At 43.3% G+C, this 25,805-nt stretch overlaps 2 protein-coding genes and 1 long non-coding RNA gene across 5 annotated transcripts in view; 1 reads left to right on the top strand and 2 right to left on the bottom strand.

Moving 5' to 3' along the window:
• Positions 1 to 25,805, bottom strand: part of LOC117754516 (hemicentin-2-like) — a 541,775-nt gene that overhangs the window by 313,392 nt on the left and 202,578 nt on the right. The gene's annotated exons all lie outside the window — the stretch shown is intronic.
• Positions 4,667 to 12,537, top strand: LOC117757397 (syntaxin-10-like). Of its 3 annotated transcripts, XR_004613118.1 has the most exons (10): positions 4,667 to 4,796; positions 5,735 to 5,810; positions 6,666 to 6,759; positions 7,279 to 7,373; positions 7,998 to 8,060; positions 8,521 to 8,622; positions 9,594 to 9,700; positions 11,162 to 11,256; positions 11,496 to 12,416; positions 12,506 to 12,537. XR_004613118.1 is itself a non-coding variant. In XM_034578564.1 (9 exons), exons 1-9 carry the CDS (start codon positions 4,762 to 4,764, stop codon positions 11,570 to 11,572), a joined length of 744 nt encoding a protein of 247 aa, XP_034434455.1. In that variant the 5' UTR covers positions 4,667 to 4,761; the 3' UTR covers positions 11,573 to 12,535. The 3 variants fall into 3 exon arrangements, 2 of the variants coding, with proteins under 2 accessions (XP_034434455.1, XP_034434576.1); XM_034578564.1 differs by having other exon boundaries at positions 11,496 to 12,535; XM_034578685.1 differs by lacking the exon at positions 4,667 to 4,796 and having other exon boundaries at positions 6,646 to 6,759; positions 11,496 to 12,535.
• Positions 11,294 to 24,797, bottom strand: LOC117759063. Its single transcript, XR_004613426.1, has 3 exons — positions 23,941 to 24,797; positions 14,406 to 14,410; positions 11,294 to 11,305 (listed from the first exon to the last, which is right to left on the bottom strand). It is a non-coding gene; the product is annotated as an uncharacterized LOC117759063 (long non-coding RNA).

Below are 25,805 nucleotides of genomic sequence, written 5' to 3'. Positions count from 1 at the left end.
CTTGGATTGATATTTTTTAATTGTACTCATGTATTTGTCGTGGACACTGATGCTTGGTGCTCATTCAACAGAAATAAAAATGGTTCCTTTTCATCTGTTAAATACACATTCTTAAAGTAGAATTAATTGCATATTCAATAAAAACAGTGCTCTACATATATAAATGAGAAAGACAGTGAAAATAAATGTGATTTTGTGATGAACACATGACGCTTGTGAAGTTTGTGGAAATAACAAAACACTAAATTATTCAAGACAACTGCAATCATGTCATTTTGATCAGAACACGTATACGACTAAACTCCACTTGTCACAAAAGCGTCGACGCAGGTTTCTCAGCCGGTGAGTGAATCCCACTCGTTATCAAAGCGTCTGACAGTCACCCTCCCTGAGAGTTCAGCTGCTGTAAGAGCGGCAGAGTTGTAACCATGGAAACCTTCACTGCTTTCCCCTCCCGCGTGACGTGAACACGGCATGAGAAACACAAACACTACAATGGATACCACATGTTCTTGCTGTGCAATATTTGTTTTACTCTAATTACGATTTCATTTGACAGTGACAGTTAGGATTGTTGTATTTCATCGTGAAGACTATTGTTATTGAAATGTTTCTTTGAAATAAATGCGTTTCGTTTTGTACTGCATGTTAAAAGGTGGTAAATAACACTTTTAAAATTCAGATTTTAGGACGGACGATTTGATTTACACCTCCCAGAAACATATTACAGCAGATGCAAAAGCACGGAAGATACATAAAAGGAATGAAAACCTGTAAATTTCCGCAAATCAAGGACGAACTTTGACAATACGTGGCTACGGGAGAGAATTTCTCCTCAACCTTTCGTTGTCTGCAGGAGAAATTGTGACCCACAAACTGATCTGTTGTTGCAAGTGTCCCAGGTTTAAATCACAGTTTGCACTTTAACCGCACGTTCGATGGCCGGCTGTGTGAGACGAGCAGCTCTCAAGAGAAGCAAACAAGACTTCACCTCAGGTCTGTACCCGACTGGTCGCTATGGTGACAGTGTTATGTGTGATTATACTTACACTGCCTCTGCTTAAGGCCAAATGGGCGGTGGTGTGTGTGTGTGTGTGTGTGTGTGTGTGTGTGTGTGTGTGTGTGTGTGTGTGTGTGTGCAGACCAGAGGGTGGGGCTTACTTTTGGCACTCTACAGTATTTAATAGTATAAACAGGGACTTGTCTGCCTTGGAAATGACCTAGTTTCCAAATATATAACATGAATTTTGACGTAACGCTCCCTTCAATCGGTCATTCGTCACTGATTATTATTTGAATGCATACTTTTCAGTTTTAGATTTTTCCTTTATTCATTCCTGTGAGGTGGAAACGGCCCCATGTGTTGTGTTGTGCAGTTTAAAGCTGCTTTTACTGATACTTTTAAAATAACAATGGATCAAATGAGTGAAGGATTTATTGTACATTTGCCAGAGACACGAAGCTGCTCTGGTTCTACTCACTGTTTAAACCAGTGTTTGCTAACACAGTTACCATAGTAACTTCACAATGTGATTATACACTCATGGACTCTTTATAAGTCACACCTGTACAATGTACTGCAGTACAACTCTCAAAAAGTACTTTTACCAAATGGCTTTTACTTCATTTTTATGTTTCTTCTGTTCTTTTTCTTTTGCATTACCTTTGTTTGATGTTGTACTGTTTTATATAATAATACAAATCACCATCATGTGTTTTCCATTGGAGAACGTGCTGTTCACCTTTTAGTTTAATTACAATGTTTTACCTGATTTCACAGATATTTATCAGAGTATGACGACACATACAATAACTTGTAACGTGGGAAATTCATCCACTTTCACCGGCTTTAATGTGAAGTGCATTTCTTTGCAGCATTTAAAAGGTTTCTGGCTGAACGCAGATCTGTGGTGACAGCGTTGGTGTAAATGCTGCAGATTCATGACCCACATGTCTGATGATTGTTGTAGTTTTCAGTTGCATCTCGGCCTCGTATGTTATCAATTAAAGCCCTGACGTGTGTTTCCTCCTCTTTTCCCCTGAAAGCTGACGCCTTCTAACTTGTAACTGCTTACAAACAATTTTTTCTTTCTTCTCAACTGAATGTTCTTCGCAACAGCAGCAAGTTGTCTTTGTGTCTTCCCAGCATGAAAGTGGGTCACGCTTACGAGAGGCACTCAAAGGCACCATGAGGGACTGGGTCAGAGCTACTATATTTAGATGGAGCACTGTTCCCTCCTGTTTGTTGACCCTCTGCCAGTTTCTAACGTTATACCAGACTTTGTTCAAAGAGAAAACGTTTTCCTGCTGCATCACCGTGTTTTAAAATGACTCAAACCTTCCTCTGAGCTGGACAGTACACGAGCCACAGTGATACAGTGAGTGGAAAATATAAAAACTGCTTCAGGGGTCGATCTAAGGGTTTGATTGTGAAGTTTTTCTTATGAGCGGAAGGACTAAGGGACAGACTGTTCAGTGCTCTGAGGCAAGTTTGTTATTTTAGGCCACTGCTTTCACGCTTTATTTAGGGAGTAATACACAAACAAATAAAAACATGTTCCATGATTGTAATAGACTGGGTCATGTTGTTTGCATATTTCAGTTTTAGTACTGATGCATTGATTTAGAGCTGCAAACAGACTTTAATCCAGATATATTACCTCGTTAGTAAAAGTTAATCAGTGAATTAGACAATCAGAGACGAGCGTTTTCTACAGTCAAAGTATATCATATATTCAAATAACTCATTAAATGGAACACATCATCAGAAAGTTGAACACGTGAACAAACGTCAGTGTCATTATACCTAAAATGACAGAAACCAGCGTTGGAAAGAAATTTCTGTTGAAATTAGTTGGAAATGCAAAACCTCAGAGTTAAATTAGAGTTTGATGTGATTCCATTCAACAAACTTAACTGGTCTTTCTTTCAGAGTGAACATGGTGAACACTTCGTCACCTTGACAGAAAAGTAACAACCTGAGCTGAACAAGGAAACTAAAGGCTGGTGTCAGGAAGTGACAGAGTTTCTGGGATGAATAATAAAATCTAAACTCTCTGACTCTCTCAGAGTGTGTGTCGTATGTTTATAACTGTGGCTGTGAGTTCTCACAGGAAAGGGAGGGAGGAAGTGGAGCGGAGGAGGCGTGGAGGAAACAGGATGACGACAGTAAGGAAGCAGCAGGACAGGACAGGGTGGGACTGAATGGAGACAAATGGGTAGGACAGGAAGGACAGATGTGAAAAGGGAAGGAGAGAACACCACTGGAGGATCTGCTGCGTGTGCATATTTCTTTCTTTCAGCAACATCCTTCATCGATCGGCTCCGTTCATTCAGTCATTAATCATTTTTAATGAGCGCTCTGTTCGTCAACAGATTTCCATTTCATCTGATTTGAGAGAATTAAGTTTTGTTTTCAGGAGGGTTGAGAAATTCATGCAATCTGTCCCGTCGTGATCTTATTATCAAAGGTTTATGTGGAGAAAGTCTGGTAGTTTTTAATGGTATTTATATTGTAGTGTTCATTAGTGGAGCAGAGTGGAGCTCATACCTCCACCAAGGCCCGACGTCCCCTTCAATCACCAAACTGCACAGATTCTTAAAAACCACTCAAAGATATCTCTGCAAATAATAAAGACAAGACTGGAGCTGATATTGATCAGAAGATAATTCCTCATGATGAGTGACATCATGGAGAAGTCAGAATACGACACCATGAACAGTCGAGGTATCTCTGCATGGACCTGACCTCAAGCTTAAATAGATTAAAGAACTAATTCTGTTGTTTTGCAGTATTCTGATGTATTTTCAGTACTCTGTTGTTTTGCAGTATTCTGATGTATTTGCAGTACTCTGATGTATTTGCAGTACACTGTTGTTTTGCAGTATTCTGATGTATTTGCAGTATTCTGATGTATTTGCAGTACTCTGTTGTTTTGCAGTACTCTGATGTATTTGCAGTACTCTGTTGTTTTGCAGTACTCTGTTGTTTTGCAGTATTCTGATGTATTTGCAGTACTCTGATGTATTTGCAGCATTCTGATGTATTTGCAGTACTCTGTTGTTTTGCAGTATTCTGATGTATTTGCAGTACACTGTTGTTTTGCAATACACTGTTGTTTTGCAGTATTCTGATGTATTTGCAGTACTCTGTTGTTTTGCAGTATTCTGATGTATTTGCAGTACTCTGTTGTTTTGCAGTACTCTGATGTCTTTGCAGTATTCTGATGTATTTGCAGTATTCTGATGTCTTTGCAGTACTCTGATGTCTTTGCAGTATTCTGATGTATTTGCAGTATTCTGATGTCTTTGCAGTATTCTGATGTATTTGCAGTACTCTGTTGTTTTGCAGTACTCTGATGTCTTTGCAGTATTCTGATGTATTTGCAGTACTCTGATGTCTTTGCAGTATTCTGATGTATTTGCAGTACTCTGTTGTTTTGCAGTATTCTGATGTATTTGCAGTACTCTGTTGTTTTGCAGTACTCTGATGTCTTTGCAGTATTCTGATGTATTTGCAGTATTCTGATGTCTTTGCAGTACTCTGTTGTTTTGCAGTACTCTGATGTCTTTGCAGTATTCTGATGTATTTGCAGTATTCTGATGTCTTTGCAGTATTCTGATGTATTTGCAGTACTCTGTTGTTTTGCAGTACTCTGATGTATTTGCAGTACTCTGTTGTTTTTCCAGCTGCAGCCTGCAGAGCGTCAGGACCGTTTGAGAAGTGCGCATGCGCGGGCCGTGGAAGCGGAAGTGAGCATCATGTCGGTGGAGGACCCGTTCTTCGTCGTGAAGGGGTGAGACATGAACTAATTCACACTTAAACTCAACGTCAACTCGAGTTAATTCGACCCGCTTCACGTTCAGACTCGATCCTTCAACCGCGAGTGTGTGTTCCCCCCCAAAGACGAAGTTACACCAGTGACGTTAGCTCAACGGCTAGCCGCGGCTAACTAGCCTCGGTGCTAGCAGCAGCTGCTGCTCCCGGAGCAGATGTTAGTTTGAGAACAACAACAGACTCGAGTCAAGTGAGATCCACGTGTGTTTGAATCTGTAGCTTCAGCTGCGAAGAGCCGAGCAGCTCCGGGGACTCTGCGGGCAGACGGCTAGCGAGGAGCGGCTAGCAAGGAGCGGCTAGCGAGGAGCTGTAGCCCCGCTGCTTGTTTGGGTTCAGGGAGGAATGTAGACTTTTAAGATAACTTTTATTTAGATCATTTCATGCATCAGCAAAAATAAATAACACTTCAATCAGATCATATTTAAAAAAAGAAAACTACATGTCACACACACACACACACACACACACACGGAGTTTAAAAATGAAGGACCAGGAACCGTCCTCCTCTACTGAACATAGAACCTGTCTGATCCCCCACTGACACTTGAAAGCTTCCAGGTTACTGGTCAGGCTGTAGAAGGCGTGTTCTACTCTCAGGCGAGTTGCTAGGAATGTAGAGTTCAGACTGGAAAACAACACCTGACACTAACTTCCGTGTTTGTGTGTGTCTCTCTCTCTCTCTCTCTGTGTGTCTCTCTCTCTCTCTCTCTGTGTGTGTGTGTCTCTCTCTCTCTCTCTGTCTCTCTCTGTGTCTGTCTCTCTCTCTCTCTCTCTCTCTCCCTCTCTCTCTCTCTGTGTGTCTCTCTCTGTGTCTCTGTCTCTCTCTCTGTGTCTCTGTCTCTCTCTCTGTGTCTCTCTCTCTCTCTCTCTCTCTCTCTCTCTCTCCCCCCCCCCCAGGGAGGTGCAGAAGGCCCTCTCTCGGGCTCGCAGCCTCTATGACAGGTGGGAGGAGCTGCTGCAGGACGGGACCCAGGTGAGCTGGAGCTGTGACGCCTCGAAACGTGTCTCCGTCCTGGAGCCAATCCACCAAACTGTATTTAAACAGACCACAATCGCAAATCACAGGACTTAAAGGGATAGTTCACTGAAAAATGAAACTTCCCTCATCATCCACTCACCACTATGATGGAGGTGAAGTGTTTGAGTCACTAAACACTTCTGGAGTTTCAGGGCTAAGCAGCGTGGCAGCCATTACAATACAAATGAAGTAACTTGTGATCAATTCTTCAGGCGTAAAATAAACAACGTATAAACCACAACACGCCTCCTTTCTGCTCCTGTGGTGTCGTCCAAGTGTCCACAAGCCCCGACGTTCAAATTCCACTCAAACCTGTATCATTTACACCATGTTTTTAGTCTGATCACTATTCACACACACACACACACACACACTGCACAAGCTCTCACCCACGGGGCACGTGACAACATCAGCGAGGACATTTAGGCTAAAAACACGGTGTGAATGACGCCGTGTCGAGTGGGATTTGAATGTCGGGGCTTCTGGACACTTGGATGACATCACAGGTCTGCACACACACAGCACTGGTCAAAGGATTTAGAGGATTGCCAAAATAAAGCGTCCGATATGAAAGGGCTTTGCTATCGTTTGGGGTTTTCTCCTATAGAGCTGCTAAATCCATAGCTTGGGAACATACAAATGCCTGAATGGTGCTAGAATGATAAAATGATGTACATGTTAGAAGTAAATATCAGTGAAATCTGGTTTATCCTGATTATTCTATATAGTGGAGTGAAACCTGCGGGCTGACGGGCAGCGTAGAGTATTTATACGTTATCTTGGTGTATAGTTAGTGATGTTTTTTCTCAGGTCAGTCGGGATGAGCTGGACTGGAGCACCAATGAACTGAGGAACTGTCTGAGGGCCATCGACTGGGACCTGGAGGACCTCAGTGAAACCATCAGTATCCTTACAGCAAGAAAACAGTCTCTCCCTCACCCGCCTACAACCCACATCGTCACATGACCTTCTGTATTTTTAACACAAACAGAAGCTTTGTGTCACTCTCACCCTCCTCCATTTATTTTCCAACTGCATCAGAAGATGTATTAATCTCATGAAGTCCCCTCTTATTTACATGGTTATTAAGCAGAGGATAGAATTATGAAGAGACTCTTTCACCAGTCGGGGAAATGTCCGGGCAACAGGCAGAGGAGCGACCTGCCTCTGCATCTCATCGGGCTGTGACCCAGGACTGTTCCTCTTGCTGCTCAACTTGTGTGACAGCAGAACCACCAACACATGTGATTAATAATCATGTAAGAAGATTCTGCAGGGTTTTAGTGAAGGAGTGAATTAAATGCATTTTCAGTTTTAAACCCATTTATCTTTCTGCACTTTCATTAGCTGTTGTTAGTGAATTCTCAGTTCTTAGGGTTATCGGACGCGTTGTTTTGGTCCGTTTGCTCCTTGACTCACTCAGGTATCGTGGAGTCGAATCCGGGGAAGTTCAAACTCGAAGACAATGAACTTCAGGAGAGGAGAGACTTTGTGGAGCGAACCAGGAAATCTGTCCAGGTAAATTACATCAACACAAACTTGGAAGAAACCAACAGCTGTTATGAGCATAACAAACGGGTGTGGTCCAGTCATACTTATTCCTGAGTAGTTAGGTGTGTCTGCCTCACCTGTGCACAGACTGGGTTCTCCTCCGTTTGGTGTTACCAGTGGTTACAGGTCAACCAGCTGGAAGAGAGACGGCCAAACAAACAGGTTGTTCAGGCAAAGTCAAACATCAGCCATTTATGTGTTTTCACTTTGTTTCTGTCGTGAGGAGACAGACAATCGATTATCCATCAGCAGCTGTCGGCTTGTTTACCTGCACTGCAGCTGTTAAAGCTCCTGAGCTGAATCACTGTCTGCGCCGAAGGCCCAACGGAAAACATGAGTCAGTTCCTCACACGAGTCTTACGAGTAATGGTACCGTCCTTAAAATAGACCCGAGAAGAAAAGAGTCATCTGAGCCAAACAAAAGACTCGTTCTCGTTCTCAGGCCGGAGATTCTGAAAATGTGATAAATGAAGCTGTTTGCCCGGAGCGCGGATTTTCAACTGATGTTCTTCCTCCATGTTTGTGACACATTGTGGAGTTAAAGGTGTTTATCATTTTCATGTGTGTGTGTGTGTGTGTTTGTGTTTGCAGGAGATGAAAGATCAGTTGTCCAGCCCTTCTGCCGTAGCCCAGGCAGAGAAGAAGAACAGGCAGGTTGGTGAACGCAGAGAGAGAGAGAGAGAGAGAGAGAGAGAGAGAATACATAAACACACACAGAAGCAAGTTGCCTTTGTTTAGGCAAATATTTCTACCATCAACAAGGAATGAAATCATGAAACGAGATGCGTCAGGATTGATTGATCACCTCATTCATTGCAGTAATTAATCAAAGCACAGACGACTTTTTACGGCTTGATTGAGCCATTTTTTTCTATTGTATCTTTCCCACTGCAGCTGATGTGTTGTCAGGGCGCGCACACGCCAAAAATAAATCACTGCGGCATCCTGTGGTTTGGAAAGTGTCGTCGTCAAAAGTGTTTGCAGCACAAATCCAACAAACTTTCAAACACGCAGGCCTGTGATGCCTCATTACACAACTAAACACACAACTCATCTCCTGGTAACCCCATGTCCGTGTGTGTGTGTGTGTGTGTGTGTGTGTGTGTTTGGCCAGGCTCTGCTGGCTTCATCAGGCCAGGACAAGTCAACCGGACTGGAGGCTCACCTGGTGTCCGCGAACTCCAGATACATCCAGGACCAACAGGAACAACAGCAGGTGAATAAATGGACAAGAGTGAAAGGAGGAGAACATGGACAGAAGCTTAATTAGCAATAGTTTAGTAGAGGAAGAAACAAAGAAGAGGAAGATGCAGGGTTTGATACAGAAAAAGAGGAAAAGGAGAGATCTCGTTCGTGGGTTTTATTTAAAAATTACATTTTAGAATAAACACGCAGCAGGAAGTGCCGCTCAGTTTCCTCCTGTAAAATCCGTCTTCACTGTTTAATGTGAATCAAAGCAAATGTGAAGATGAGGAAGACGAAGATCTTTGTCTCCTCCACTAAGTTCACACACGGTGATGAAGGGACACAGGATTAAATGCAGGTGTACGGTTTATTTTCAGTGTCAGATTGTGAGATGTCGGTTTCGGTTTCCTGTCGAATGAGGAAAGTGTGTCGTCACACACCCGGTGTCAGGTTGTGGTTTTAGTGGTAAATGAATCAAAGGTAGATCGTTTGAAGAGATGAGTGCTGTGTGTTTGTCTTTATCACATTGTGGGGTCTGGAACCCGATAGCACAGTCACAGGGTCGGGACCAAAAACCTGGACCCCAGGAGAATTACCTCAGATTCAGTGAAAAGAAGGTCAGGATAATGCCCTGTATGATTTTCAGGGTTAACCCCACAATGAACAAAAAACAACATGTTGTGATTAGGTGTGCTTAGGCGAGGTAACTCAGTACCGGCCCCTAGTGGCAGGGGATGGTACCGCCTAAACACACACTTTCCAATTTGACATCCAAGACATCCTTGTCTTTGTGATATTGTGAGGACAGCAGACAAGATTGACATTGTGGCTAAAATGCTTATGTGCAAGTTTTTTTTCTTTCTGATTGAACAAATTAACTGCAAAGACAAGCTAATACGTATCAGGAATAATGGCTAAATGTAGGTTTAATTTAAACGCAGTAACTATATCCATAATATTCACACAAAAAATGTGTGTGTGTGTGTATGTGTGTGTGTGTAGCTCATCGTGCAGGAGCAGGATGATCAGTTGGAGTTGGTGTCGGGCAGCATCAGAGTCCTCAAAGACATGTCAGGACGTATTGGAGACGAGCTGGACGAACAAGCAGTGTGAGTACACACACACACACACACACACACACAAGCATCATTTTACTGTAAATTTTCCCATATCGACTGTAAGTGACTGCAAGAGGTTTAGTCATTAAGTGGAACCACATACTCAAGAGAAGCTCTGATTTAACCCATTTAGACCTGACGGGACATGCGTGTATATACCTTTAAGACCGAGAGCGACGTTTGTGTGCATCTCATCCACCGCGTCGTCCTTTTCGAGACACGTGATGGTGAAATACAAATCATGATTCGTTGAAATACTCATGAGAGATGTAGTTTGTTTGTTTAAGCTCTCAAATGTTTATTCTGCTTCAGAGGCGGAGAAATGTAAAGGTTTTTGTAAATGTTGCCAATTTTGTCAGCTCTTCAGAAAACTCTCAGGTTTTAGGTGGTTTATATTTATATTATCATCCTAATGGGTCAAAATGTCCCCTGAAGCTGGACACTCCTCCTGATGAACCCCTCCTCTTTAAGCTGTGCCTTTATTTGGGAAGATTCCTATTAATGTTTCCTGTAACTTTCCAGTTTCTTGACTTGTTTGGTCAACACGAGGCTAAGACCACACACACACACACACACACACACACACACACACACACACACACACACACAGAGTGATGTTTGTTTGTCGTAGCAGAACGTGTCAGTGAACGGTGACTAAACACCCTCGTGAAAACACTGAGGGCTGAGCAGAATAAACACAGGCAGCGTGCTCACACACTTCATCACCTTGTTGTCGTCAGTACACACTGACTCACTTAAAGTCACAAGAACGCAAATGTTATTATATTTCTTGCTGAGCAACAGCGCCCCCTGCAGCCACACGTGGTGATTCATTTTTTGGGGCTGCGTTTCGGGGGGGAAGTCGTGGTTTTCATGTAGAGAAAAAACAAAGTCCATCACTGAGCTGAACGCTGGATATTATATTATTATCTCCGGCTGTAACAAATCCACCGAACTCTGTTCAGAATTCTTCATATTTTAACAGTTTCCTGCTGAATATTGGAGATAAACTCTGGTTTTTAATAACTTCAGAGTCTTTTTACTGATCTACTGTTGAAGCTGTGACTCTCAGTCAGTTCTTCTCACAGGAGGTCGAACCCACTCACCAGAGTTACAGAGAACAGACGCTCAGGGAGTGAAGGAGGAAACTTTCTCATAATTCACAGTAAATTAACTCTTTTTAATCAAACTGATTAAAATAAATTGTTTGTCTTCCCCTTTCAGTCACATTTCAGTTCTCCTCTCATAACATCCTGTGAACATCTGCCAGAGCCAAATAGTTTTTCAAGTTCATAGAGTTTGTGAGCTGCTAATTTTAGCCACAGAACAAAAAGGAGAAAGCTGAGTGTGAGCAATGTGCGCTTAAAGCAGAGTATTGTGTTTTTTTTTGTCGTGACACTAAAGCTTTATAATTCAAAAATCATCTCATGTTCCTTCTTCTTTTCATGTTAGTATGTTGGGGGATTTTGGAGACGAGATGGACCAGACGTCGTCCCGCATGGACTCGGTCCTGAAGAAGCTGGAGAAGGTGTCTCACATGACCAGCAGTAAGTTATCACACACACACACACACACACACACACACACACACACACTCTGACATTTAGAATGATTCTCCACGTTCAAACAACTAAGTGAAGATCTCGTCGGAGCACATAACAGTTCCCTTAAATTCAGTAGAGCTGCACCATATTTCTCACACTCTAAAGAAATGACAGAAGGTCCTTGGATCCCAACCCACCTCCCTGGTGGAGGTAACGAGCTTTGTGTCTCTCGTGTCCCTCAGGTCGGAGGCAGTGGTGCGCCATTGGTGTGCTGGTCACCATCATGATCGTGGTCCTCATCCTCTTCTTCACTCTCTGACGTCGGTGACCTCCGACCTCTCGACCACACTCACCGACTCCTCCCTGTCTGTGCGGTTGGATGGATGGACAGATAACGGGAAGAGGAAGGTGTCTCCGTCCCCTCCCCTCCCCTCCCTTCCTTTCCTCTCACCGAGGAGAAACTGGAGAGAAGTCTGGTCGCCGTCGTTCTCCTCCCTCTGCTTTTAGTGATTCTGGTGAATGTCGGCAGCAGAGCTTTGAGCGGGGGGGAACTCCGCTGTGTTTATGTTTTCATACTGGTACATTTCGGTTAATGTTGTAAATAAAGGTACGGAAAGGGAGGGTCGGGACGTTAAAGCTGTCGGGATAAAAACACATTTGCAAAGTTCAATGTCACCCAGTGGAGAACATTCCCCTGCCAAGGCCCAACAGTCCCTTTAAATCCAATCACACACACTCGTACGTGTCGGTTCCCCCAATATTTGTTCCATCAAGATCCATGAAGATCCGTGAACAAGGCTCCGTAATGAACCCACAAACTAAAAATCTGTTTAGTAAGTTATTAGTTTCCAGAAGTAAAAAGATTTGAAAGTATTTTAGAGAAGGAAAGAAAGGGTGGACAGACGGAACGTCATTCGAATGATCAAAGAGATAAAGTGACACTAATCTCATTTTGCGTCTTGGCAGGTTTTCCTTTTTTTAACTGTTGATTCGTGCTTTTAGCTGACAGAAGCAGCGTGGGAGGGGGCAGGTGGAGGGGCCGGGGCTTTTCAGAGTTGCCTTAAATCTATTTTTATACCGTTATTAAAAGCGCATTCTGTTGATGTGCCTATATGATCGCCAATCAGTAGTTAAACGGGCAGCAGTGATTGGACAGAAAGTCTGTGAGTTTTTCCCTCCGCATGACAGCAGCAGATTTTACAGGTGGAGACGTTTCAGCCGCACAGGAAGAACAAGTCACGTGTGAAATCAGCCGCTGTGGTGCGTTCGGGGTCAGATCAGAACGCGCGGACTCGCAGTATTCACGGCACGAGGCCTCTCGTCCCTGCTGGACAGAAAGGGCTCATCGTGACCCCGTGTCGCTGAGCAGAGGTCAGGGCCGGACGCCGTCGTGCTCCTGCATGTAGCTCAGCACGCGATTGGCTGAGGCGCCGTTACTCTCGCTGGGTGAAGACGCAGCCTTGGCTCACAGCAAATGGGTTTCCCTTGATTTTTTTTTTTTTTTTTGGAGAAGCTTCAGCTAATGAGTGGAGGAACAGTTGCTGGGCAGGATGTGTCCACACGCCGCCCAGACCTAGGCCTACAGCGCCCTCCGCTGGAGACTGTCTGCCATGCTTTTCCTTTGTGTCACGTCAGGTAACACTGCCCACATCAGGGTGTGTTGCAGTATACATGTAAACACTGATGCTTTCATTTTTGTAAATTAACCTTTCTCCTGTACAAAGGCTTGATGCAGTTTCTTGCTTTCATCAACCAGTTACAGAAAAACAAAATCCAGAACGTGCAATTTTATATTTTTATTTCCGGTTTTTACCTCTGAGGTCAAACACCCTTTGTTCGATGCAGGCGGGGTTCATGCTATAAGATCTGTCACTGCCAGAGCTCGTTTTGATCCAGTAGTTCATGTGTGCTTTTAATGTGCTTTACGTATTCCAGCCTCAAATGTCACAGTGTGGGAAATTAAGCAAATAAATGAAGCAGTTGTGATTTCAGCTCAAGTCGAGTCTTTGTAAGATCTCAGGCTTGTGAAGGTGAAGCCATCGGAATATGAAAGGACTCTTAGTAAATCTGTTTCTTAAGTTCAACCTGATGCTTTCCTGTGTCGTCACTACACGCTCAGCATGATGCTGTAAAATCACATCTTAGTTTTTGTTTAATCCAGACGATGGAGTGTTAGCGTCACTTAGAGGGAAATAATCAGAGACGTTGAGATTAAGGACATAATATTACAAGAATAAAGTCGTCTTTTTTGGCTACGTGTTAATTTCTTACATGTGAATTATAGCTTAGTATAAAGTGAATATATTAGGAGAATTTATCACCGACTTAATCACAACTTTATTCTAGTAACGTGACTTTTTTTCCTCGATTACAAATGTATTCTCGTAATATAACTTTTCAAATACGTAATATTTCTATTCTCAATTGCAAGCTCGTTCTTTTCATACTGTAACTTTTTCCTCAACTACAACTTTAATCTAATATTACAAAAAAACATCGAAATCTCAGAATTTACCTTCTATGGTGTCTCTAATCGAATTTCTAGTACTGAATTTTTTCACATTGAAATTTTGTATTTGTATTTTTTTATTTCAGTCTTCAAAAGTTCAATAAGTATAAGTATCCCGGGTGTTTAATCAGAATTTTGGAAGTCGATTTTTTGCAACTGGATTTAAGCACTTTGAGATATACTTTGAATTTTTAAAACTTTGAATTTTTGATTCTGAATTTGTGAAAAATACCTAAGTCTGAAATTTAGTTGCAAAAAAATACAAATCCATAAATTCAATGTAAAAAGATTCAGTACTAGAAATGTTCTAATATCACAAGCATTTCGGGAGTTGCCATGTAATCGATGATTTTAAAATGTAACAAGTGTAAAACAAACCCCGGCGATGTAGAAACTTAAATCCTGGTTAAGAATGAGTTTAATGTTACGAAGTGGTTGACGTTGTGCCCTTTAATGCCAAACAGCTGTTTCTACTACTTTACTGCCTCCAGCGAATAGAAAGGTTGCAAAACCTTTCATTCTTTTCTGTTCTCCTACATTTGGACTTATTGTTTTATTGAGGATTTCATTTCACATGCACTACAAGAACAATCGATGTTACCGGACAAAGACATGACGCGGTCGCACATGGTTGTTGTGTTACTGGCACTGAATGATTCAGTGAGATGTTTTATTAAACATGTTCAACATAAAGTCAAATGGCAGTGGTGTATTATTATTATTATTATTACTATTATCATTGAATGTGTTGTTCTGATTTGCTCTGCTCCTTTCAAATGCACCTTCAAGACTTGTTCAGACTTGTGCTGTGTCTTTGTGCCTTTGCTGTATGAACAGGCATCTGGGCTGTAGTTCTCTCACTGTCCTGCAGGTGTTATAGGAGTGAGTTTTAATTGAGACGCACTCTTCAAAATGGAAACCTCATCACAAGCTGTTCTGAGAGCCGACCCGACCATGTCAAATTACATTAACAGGCCCTAACGAGCAGGGCGCGGGCTCCTGGTGGCTTTGTGAACTACAAGTAGTTCTGAAAACACCACGTCAGCAGGCAGGAGGCTGACTCATTCAGATATGTCTCATGTTAAACTCTGCGGGAACAGGAGCAGCACACTGGTCACTGACAAGATTATTTAAGTCAAAACTTATTTTCTGCTAAAATAAGAGACGAAAAGCTGAGCTAAGCTGAAAGTGCATAACATGACAATGTCGCCAAGATCCAAGGCATGTGATAACGACAGCAGGTCTTTGCATGATGTCATCACTCAAGGAGCCTTCTACTGACACCAATTTAAAACCTACTGAGGCCAGAGTCCTCTGCAGCAGTCACAAGGTGGACTCGGTCCTATCATGTGAATAAAAACTGCAGAAAAAGCTGAAGATTTAAAAAAAAGACCCGAACCCCTGACCCTACTTCTCTGTTCGGCTTATTGGCCGGTGGCAGCCACCTCCTTTACTTCCTCTTCTTCTTCCCTGTTCGGCTCACCAGCAGGACGCACCTCTGCCACCCACCGGTCCTGGAGGCACTGCAGTACCAGGTCGATGCATGGGACTGGACGGAGCCAGCTCACCCAGTCCTTTGTACCTGTTGAGATGGCTTTTACCTTTTTACTTTTATTCTTTCAAGATTTACCTTCAAAGGCTTCTTCTTCTTCTCTGTTCGGTCTACCAGCAGGGGGCAACTAACAACCAAGGTGCACCACCGCCATCCACTGTGTCCCCTCTGTGGACCCTCTCTTCTTCTGTTCGGTTTATCGGTGGGGGGGGGGGGGGGCAACCAACGTCAAGGTGCATTAACGCCATCTTGTGTTGGTGCATCATTCCTGGAAGTGGTGTGATGCCCCCTCCTATAAAGGTGTCTCCCTTTTATTGCCCTTTATTCCTCTGTGGGCCAGGAGCCACATAGAAGTGGCCACAATATTCATTATTTTGAAATCTGAGTCTAGAGATTAAAGTCTCGAGTCTAGATAGTTGTTTGATGTGATGATGTGATGTCATAAGGACATATAAAGATTTATATGGTCCTTTATGAGCCAATAAATATAGATCTTGAGATTTAAGTAATTTCTTTGTAGGATCAAAGAGATTTGATCAAAGGACTATATAAGTCTCATGATTTTCATGGTCCTCTGAATCGTTAGTATCAGAAATAACTAAAGTCTTGAGATTTATAAGAACTTGGCGATAAACTTGGAATTTAAGCCGTAATTTCACAATGGAGAATGTTCCACGTGGAGACGGTGCACATAACGATCGAACTCGTAAGTACTTTGTTCACTATTTCATATGGAAACCGATTCACAGATTAAGTCTGTGATAATGTAATACAATTCTCTACTTGCAGGAACGCGGGTGATCGTTAATGTACATGGAGATTTGCCACCAGCTGATCAGGACATTTATGTAATGAATTTTTTACAAAACCTTGGACTGAGTCAGGCTGACGTTGTTATAAATACCAATTATTTGGATTATGACAATCTTGAAAGCAATGAAGACAACAATGATGGCGGCCCAGACGCGACTGAAGACTTTGGACATCTTGAGATCAGCGAAGACAATGAAGTGGACGCAGGTGTTGTTGAGGTTGATGACCCCCCCCTGCCTGAAGAGCCCAGGAGAAATGCAAGAGAGGACGACGAAGAGGACGATAAATTAAGGTGGTGGGAAGACATTTATTACGATGATTCAGACAGCGACGAGTACAAGACTGACAGCGACGATGACACGGACAGTGACAACGCTCCACCCAGTAATGCAGGTGTTAATGACGTGGTTCCCAAAGAGGAGGACTCCACGTCCAAGGCGAAAGATACAAAAAGTCAAGATGCTGTCGTGGTTGTGTGATGACTGTCGATGTTGTCCGCTCCTCACATGTGGCTCTCCGAGGTTTCTAGGTTGTTTCCCATTAATAGATTATTGGTAGTTTCCATTACTCTTGTTGAGGGTTCAGAGGATGTTGCACCTTGTTAAGCTCTATGAGACAAATTGTGATTTGTGGATATGGGCTATACCAATACGATTTGATTGATTGGAATGGTTGACATCAGTTGAATGATGCAGGACCATACAAACTATAGTGTGAATGCTGACAAACTAATACTAAATATATTAAATGCAAACAAACTTAATGATGAAAATATCCTTTCAGAGCTTAAAGATTTTATCAAGATCCCAGAAAAGGTAAATAAAGACCCAACACAGGCATAAGGTCATTCCTGTTTGTTACAAACCTTTTATTAAGATTTTTTTCCTCATTTTTAATCATTCTGGTTTACTTTTCTCTTTACAGTAGTTAATGTGCAATTATCTTTATTACTGGGTCACAGTTAGGAATTCACAAAGTTATTGGCACTTGGAACACATGGGGGAAACACTGGCATGTACACAGGGCATGGGGGCGGGGGGTGGCGCAAAGGGGCATCAGGGCTATGTTTTGGATGGGGGGGGGGGGGGCAGGGCGGGGTAACACGGCGGGGCTGGGGTTAAAGTCTAGGGTGCGTGCGTGCACACGAGTGTTCAGGTGAGGTTGGGTATTTTCTTTGACATCAGTAGACGCTACTGCATTGTTTCTGTTATAATTCTTTAAAAGTCCTTTTTTCCCTCCATTTACTTCCAAAAACTGTTATGTCACTTCTTCATTTTTCTGAGATATGAAGAATAATAAAGAATAATACCTCATGCTGCGAGTGCACATCTAACAATCAAACTTCGATAGTGCTTCTATGTCATAATGTACAGTTTATATATTTATATATTTATAGTGGAAAAACAAAAAAAAGAAGAGTTCTGCAGAGAATCTTCACCCAACACCAGAGACAAGGAAGCGAAGGAATAAAAAATAGTCATTCACTGTTGTTATGGTCATATGTAAGCCCTGCCCCCCCCACCTGTTATGTAGTATGATTCTGAGGTAAGACTGTGTTGACATGGACTCTCGGCTTGCTTCTGTAAAAACCCTGCACTATATGCATTCAAATGGTCCGAGAGCGCTCTGCTGAGGCTCCCAGGTTTGTTCCTGAAAAAAAACTAAAGAAAAAGTTATGTACCTGCTTTGTAACAGCAGCCGCAGCAGTTCAGAAGCTGCGTGCGGCGCTGAGATATCTGTGGGGATTAAGGTCGGCTATGGCTGAGAGCTCCCGAGGTAAACTGGTACTTTTTTTATTTAACTGCATCAGCGACACGGAGACACACACGTGTCCTGCAACACATCCTGAGAGTCTGCAGGTGTGTGTGTGAGCTTCTGTATCTCAGAGGTTTGCCCGTTTTGTATACATGTATGCATATACAGTATATATAGATATATATGTGTCTGTGTGTTTTGTCTCTGGTGTGTGGGGATTTGGGAAAGAGCAGAGTAAATGTTTCTGGATAGAAGACTACAGGCCTGCAGGCAGCAGGATTAGAGACGAGTGGAGCTTAAGGAGTACAAGGTGGAAAAGTTGGGCGAGGGTTGATGAGGTCGCAGCGTTGAGGAAGAGACGGTGCTGACGGAGACGAAGGGATGGAGAGGGAGCGACTAACCAAGAGGCTTCACCACCTTGATTCCACAGAGTCTCGTATCTACTTCCCTCGTTCTTCTCTTCTCAAGGTATTCCAGTTTTTAAAACACACAATGACACAACTCCAGGTTTTCAGCAGAGTTCCTACCAAGGAGAAATCCACCCTTTATTTAGTCTGGGGTTTCCTACATTACCCAGAATGCATTGGCTTTGCACAACCCCTTTGTGGTGGCTGCCTCTTTTTCTGGCTTTGTGAGGCTGCTCCCTCTGCCTCTTTCATGGAGGATTTTGAGAGAAGCTTTTGCTTTTCGATATTAAAGCTGCACATATTCATGTTTCTGACATAGACGAGTTTGTGTTAATTTGGGAAGTGTCACTCGTACCCGAACCTGCCGCCTCCTTCAGCTCTACATAGCATTTTTGGCATCTTTCAAATGATTGCTTTGGTTTTATGGCCCAGTACTTTCAGCAGCTGCTGCCCAGCACCAAGCTGCAGACAGACAAACACAGTGGAGCAACTGAAGAGCCAGATCTCTTCCACAGGAGGTGGTAGAGGCCAAAATGGAGCAAAAAGGAGGCTGAATACCGGACTTAAAATCATCAGGTGGCCAGAACGATGATGCAAATAAAGGCTGATGTTGATCAGTGTCTGTTTAATATGTCACTAGTAGAGCCAGTATTGTTATCAAAATGGTGTAAAGGTTTTTCCAATATCCACCGATCTATAAGGATTCTCTTTTCAAAAAAAGACAGTTGGCTGCTAATGCAAATTCCCCAAACTGGCCGTTATATCAATATGTTAGTGTGGTTACTGCTTGGTGCACTGCCCCCAACAGGCCAACAACACAGAGTGATACAGCTTTAATGGAGAAGCACCTGGAGCTAAAGCTCTCAGGAGAATACACTGATAAGTGATTTAGATTTTTAATATTTGAGGGGTGGACTTTTCCTTTAACAGTTTGACTGGATTCTAACATATGTTAGAAAAATAAAAGACAAATACAACCAGGACTCGCACCAGACATTTTCCCATGCAATAAATATGACAGTTAAGTCAAACACCCGAAGCATTTTTGACAAAATTGATAGAAGGAAGGAAGAAAGTCGTAGAGCTGTAGTCAACCATAGGAAATCTTGCCAATGTGTTGGTTGCACAGGGAAGATTCAACTCTACTGAGAAGCACAAACAAACTCTAGCACATTAAACCAAAAACTCTTTGTTTGCCTATTTATTTATACTTCTTTGACATGGTGTCAATTACTGCAGAGCCGGCAGCAAGGAAACATTAAAAGGCTAAAACTTCGCAGTCGACACGAGGATGTGCGAGTTCAAAGTTGTGCAAAAGCTGAAAAATAATGGTATAATCCTGGAAGGCCACTGGTGTGATACTTTTCTGCTCTACGGAGTAACACCTGCGATTGTCCGACCGATCGACCAGGAGACTACAGCCCTGCAACCTCAGCCATCTTTGCTCGATGATTGTCAATCAAACTGGATTTTTAAGGGGAAAGTTTTCACCAATTTTCTGGAAGTGTTTGTGACGCTGAAAGTTGTGCGTTTGTTTGGGTCTGAACCATCAGATGCTTGTTGTGTGCTCACCTTCCTTCTCTGTGATTTCTGAACAATCACATTTCACTTCCTGACAACCTCCCAGATCTGTGTAGGAACCCCGTTTGAAACAACTCCGACCTCCTCCCTCCTGCTGACACCCCTCACCCGGCTGAGCTCTCCCCCGCACCCACGGTCACTCCTCCTCCAACCACCTGGAGTAGAGTTTGCACAGTCAATGCTCCCACTTCCCGCCTGGGGGCGGGGGGGGGGGGGGGGGGAGGGAGACAGATCGATGGGCACGTTTTAATTTTTTCATACAGTAAACAACAAATGTCATAAAGAGAGTGAAGAGAAAACATACAAAATAAAAAGGGAATAATAGTACAAAAAGATAAAAAAAACAAAAATAAGGAACTTACACAAAGAACCCTCACGTTACATCTCAATCCCCCCCCCCCGTCCCACTTCTGACACCAGCAACCAAACCACAGACAGGAAGTGACACAGTGAGTGTGCTCAGAAAGGTGCAGAGGGCTTTGGCTCTCCAGGAAAGTCGAGCGCTTGCCCAAAGGTGCATTTTTTTTATTTATTTATAAAGATTATTTCACTTTCTCCTCGTCACTTTTGTTCCCATCTGTGGATTGGCAGCCGAGACAGAGATCAGGAGTGAAAGCGATGGACAAACTTGCGAACGGACGAGTTGAAGCTCAAACGGCTGCTGGGCTCTTTTCTTTTTGGAAGTCGTGCCAGTAACTTTCAATCGACTGACAACTGATTTTTTTGGCATCTTAGTTTTGGTGGGTGTGTCTTGTGTCGGACTTGTAAAATGAGCAGCAGGAGCCTCCGGCGGTCCGCTGTTAAGGTGCTCGGTTGAATACAGTGATCGAGACTATTTCATTACAATCGTAGCTTGTGTAGGATCACTGCTTTTTGGAATTCCGCCCTCTGGTGACACACGCAGTAACTGCAGCTGCTGAGTCCCCCCCCCCCCTCCTTCTCTGAGTTGCAGTAGCTGCATTAAGTCACCAGGTGGCATCTTAAGAAGAACAAAACAGTCAAGCAGCAGTAGCTTATTTGTAGAAAAGCTGGCCCAAGAACCAGGTCAAGTAAACTTACTTTGGGTCGATTTCTAATTGACGTTTATGCAAGATATGTGTTTGAATCGTCACAAGACAATGGAGAGTAATACTTTATCCACAAAGAGATTTTTTCTAACAGACATTCAGACTTGTAGCCTTAAATGAAGTGAGCCTGGCAGCGTTTTGATTCCCTCAACCGTCCATCCGTTTATCAGTTAGCTCGTCCATGAGCTTTCTGCAGTTTTTCTGATTCCTGCCCCGACAGCAGCTGCAGCACAGTAAAAACCAAACATCTGGTCCGGCATCAAAACCCCAAACCCTCGACCCCCCCACCTGCAGCACCGCAGTCATACAACAATCACAATGCAAAAATATGTGGTTCTCTTTCTCTAAACTATTTTACAGCTAGCCATGTCTCCGCTCTGTCTTTTTGTAAATTTTTTACACAACTTGGCAACTCTACATACAGGTGTTAATGTTGAATTATTAGTAGCATCTCCTTTAAAATACCTTTCAAGGACTACAGTACACTAGCTCAAATGTAGAAAACAAAATAACACAAAAGGCAACAGAAAGTGTGAAACAAAAAGAAAACTTTCTGAAATGTGTACAAAGCTCTTCTAAAAGTGCGACCAAACTCGCTTAAAAAACAAAAATGTGTTCTCCGGCCCTGCTCAACCTTTAGTCACATCTGTGCTCAGACATGGCCACAGCCTGTGATGACTTTTTAAAAAAAGATTACAGGTGAAATATGTAAGTATCTTTGTTTATGACATTCAAAAACTGTTTCGACACGATGTCGAAGACGTCCGTGTTGTTGCACAGTTATGAACTTAAGTTAGCATGCTAATCGGCTAGCCCCGTCCTGTCTCATAATACCACTGCACTTTAGGTGGCGGTATTGAGTCACTGTAGCGTCCAGTATGCCCCCAGTCTAACGTGAGAGGAGGGCGAAGTAGCGCTAATGACAGGGCGCGACAATAAACACAAAAAGGGCTAAACTTCTTTGCCACCAACATTCGACGGCAGAAAAAAAAAAGATCAAAATAGAAGCAAAACTTAACATTGTTGCTTTAACTGCTGGCGCCACCTCTTGGAATGTACAGGAATTAAATTTGAAGCTGAACTTGCAACGTTTCTCCTAAACCAGCAAGTGAAAAGATGTTTATGCCGATGCAGCGACAGCACAAACCTACATACAGCAACTTTATGGGTTTAATGAAAGGTGTTTTGATTTACCACCGAGTATTACTGTTCAGTTTCATCTCTGCAGAGGAGTGTTCAAAACTACTTCTTTGTTAAATATCATTCTGAATCATTCATTATGGGAAACACCCAGCAAACCCGACGACGCAGGAGAACAAGCACCGACAGACGGCGGAAACTTGGACGAGAAGCGTGTTGCATCGGCCTGAACACGACGTCTCCACAGCTCCTCTTGCACAGTAACAATAAATTACAGAGACTTCAGGTTCTCTCTGGATTTTCAAATTCAGACTATTGGAAAAACAACGCAGAGGTCTGACGGAGCCTTCACCTCTTCAGTGGACGCCCTCCTCAGTCGCAGCTTCAACTGTCACAATCAGCTCCAGCAAGTTGAAGAGTGAAGCTGAACTGTGGATCGGTTGAAAAGACTCAGAAGTTATTAACAACCAGAGTTAATCTCCAATATTCAGCAGGAAATCTTTGAAAATATGAAGAATTCTGAACAGAGTTTGGTGGATTTGTTCCAGCTGCAGCTCTTGTGGTTCAGGAAGCCGAGGATCATGGGTAATATTTTAGTTCAATGAGTGGGACGAAATATCGGTAAGACTTTTTTTCTCTACATGAAAACCACTTCATCTTCCCAACAGAATAGGTGGCTGCAGGGGGCGCTGTTGCTCAGTTAGTTACATAGTGTTGCTTAAATATTGGGCTCCTGCTCCCGCAGAAATTCACCGTTTTTTCCAGATCACCAATTCTTGAGTACAGTTGAAGATTTGCCAGATCACTTCTGCCATTCTAATAAAACTGTCTTCACATTATCATAGTGCGTGAAAGCTTCAGACATTCAGCCAAATGTGTTTCTGGATACAAGATATTCTTCAATTCTTCTGCGGATATTTAGTGCAATTTCAACCTTGTGGTAAAACAAAAGCTAATTGTCATTTTCTCCAGACGAGCTCATTTTTTGAAAGCGTTCCTCTTTCTCTGGATCTCCATTAGCGTCCATTAAGTGGCTGCTCGTCTTGCCGGGGTCGTGTTAAAAAGGCTTTAGGAAAATCTGACGTTTATTTATTCAGCCTCCGACCCCACACCTCTGCAAAAACGCCACGGTACATAAACAAACACGCACCCAGGTATTTATCTTGGTGGCACAGGGCCAGCGAGACGCTCGCCGCCTCCTCCTCCTCTTTGTCATTAGTCTCCTCTCTCCTCTCACTCTTGTGTCTTTGTCTGGATTGTGGCTTCGCTCATGTGACGGCAGACTGCCGCAATGCCTCATCTGTCCTGGGAGATTCTTAACAAACATCTCCTCCTCAGGAAGAACAGCGCCCGCACACACACACACACACACACACACACGTCACTGCTCAAGTCTAGGACGATTAGAATTATTTCTTTAACCGCACTTGGTCAATTGATTCAACAGTCTGATCGATATTAGCTCCACGATTGGCTGCGTCTCTCCTGTGGATGTTGTGTTTGGTCGGCGACAGCAGCCAGGGAAATTTAGGGACACAGACTTTTCTCATCAAGTCTGATTATTAAAAGTGCAATAAACACACACACACAAAAAAAAGAAATATCACACAATCGGACCACAGGGTCCCAGGAGAGGGAGGTGGGCAGAACGCACTCACTCACTCAGACACACAAAGCACAGATGTGCCTGGTCAAACGTACCTACGCCCATTTATTTGCATGTTTGCATTCGAATAGCTCACATGTATGTGACACACACACACACACACACACACACACACACACACACACACACACACACACACACACACACACACACACACACACACACACACACACACACACACACACACACACACACACGGGATTTGCATTCGACAAAGGAAATGGAGTCGACACAGAAATGAAGCAGCAGTAGATGTTAAATGATGGTTCACATAATGAGGCAACAAGGGGCCAACACTATTTAGCTCCTTCCTGTGTGTGTGTGTCTGTGTGTGTGAGAGAGAGATAGAGAAAGAGAGAGAGAGAATGTATACATAATGAGGGGATGAGACAGAGAAATGTAAACAAAGAAAACAGAAAAGTGGGGAGGCGGCAGGGGAGGGCAGAGAGGGAAGTAGAGGAGAACTGAGGGGAAGAAAGTGTCCTGGCTGCAGTTTGAGCTGCTCACACAGGAACACGAGACGCTCACCAGGCAGAGACGGAATAATTAGAGGAGGAATCTGTAGGATTAAAAAAAAATAAAAACCCAGACAGAGGTTCTGCTTTGTCTGGCATCTTATTTCACATTTAAATGTTCACCCAGGGACAGTAGCTCTGCAGCCACATGTGCAACATGGCCGCAGTACATCTGCAGCCCTGTCACACATGTATGAAGTCGGTGCTGTGGATGAGTGACTCTGCAGATGTGTGTGTGTGTAAGTCAGGGGAGGACAAAAAAAAAAAAAAAAAAAAAAGAGCTATGCTGCTCTCTGAGGCAGACAAAAACAAACAGCCACTCATCTCAACCTCTGTGCACATACCACCCACCCACACACACACGTATATACAGACCTTGCAGAGCTGAGCACCCAAACCACCCACACACAGCGACAGACATGCGCACTCTCCACACGAAGCCAGACACACGTATGCAGCACATAAGAATCAGACCCAGCCTGGCATAGGCATGCGCATCACACACACACACACACACACACACACACACACACACACACACACACACACACACACACACACACACACACACACACACACACACACACACACACACACACACACACACACACACACACACACACACACACACACACACACACACACACACACACACACCACTGTCAAAAGCTCTTTCGAGTGAGCAGGCAGACATTAACATGCCATAAATGGAGATGGAGGGAAGCGAGGGGAGGGAAAAAAAACTGCATACATACATTAATATGCACGCACACACACACAAACATTACAAAAAACAACACACACCCACACATTGTGTTGGCCCACAGATGCACACACACACACACACTTTACAAACAGCTCCCAAACACACCCTGCAACAAACTACACACACACACACACAACAGTATGCATGCATTCACACCAAATCATCCAAGCGTCCCAGCCACCCCCCTCCTCCCCCCCCCCTCTCGAGGGAGGCGCAGACTGTCCTCTCCTTCCCTCTTCGTCTCTCTGAACATTTCTCCTGACTTAAGGCGGCGGTTTTACACAAAGCATCGCGAAAAAAAAAAAAAAGGACTTCTTTTAAAAAGGGAAACAAAACAATGTGCAAACTGTCTCCTCGCCCCCCCCGCCCCTCCTCCCTCCCCACCCTCAGTTCCCTTCACTCCTCTTTTCCTTTCTTTATCTCAACTCTTCTTCTCCTTAGTTATTAAACTTATTGGTCAGGTCTCCACAGATCGTACCATGTGCTCCAGAATATAGGGTGGGGCCGGGCATGGATTAAAAACCACTTGCTCCTGGATGCTCGTCTCAGGATTAGAGAGAAATAATAAAATAAAAACTGGATTTTCATGTTAATATATCAAGTCTCTAAACATCTTTCTTTAAAAGCCATGTCGTAAAAAGCAGACAATTGTTTTATAACACTGGGCAACGAAAGCGGTTCAGTTAAAATCAGTTTAGACGAATCCTCGACGGCTGTTTTTGGTTCTTATCCGAGTGTTTCGACGCTGTGTGTTATACTTAAAGAGGCGACTTAGCAACAG

The sequence above is a fragment of the Hippoglossus hippoglossus genome, chromosome 1 (assembly GCF_009819705.1).
Source record: "Hippoglossus hippoglossus isolate fHipHip1 chromosome 1, fHipHip1.pri, whole genome shotgun sequence".
Lineage (NCBI taxonomy): Eukaryota > Metazoa > Chordata > Actinopteri > Pleuronectiformes > Pleuronectidae > Hippoglossus > Hippoglossus hippoglossus.
Note: the sequence above shows the minus strand (reverse complement) of the source record. Positions and strands in the feature narration are given on the sequence as shown.

Excerpts from the sequence above, each read along its gene's own strand:
- LOC117757397 (XM_034578564.1), top strand. The coding sequence starts at position 4,762 with ATGTCGGTGGAGGACCCGTTCTTCGTCGTGAAGGG. Across the intron at positions 7,374-7,997 it reads GAACCAGGAAATCTGTCCAG|GAGATGAAAGATCAGTTGTC; the intron begins GTAAATTACATC and ends TTGTGTTTGCAG. Across the intron at positions 9,701-11,161 it reads GAGCTGGACGAACAAGCAGT|TATGTTGGGGGATTTTGGAG; the intron begins GTGAGTACACAC and ends TTTTCATGTTAG.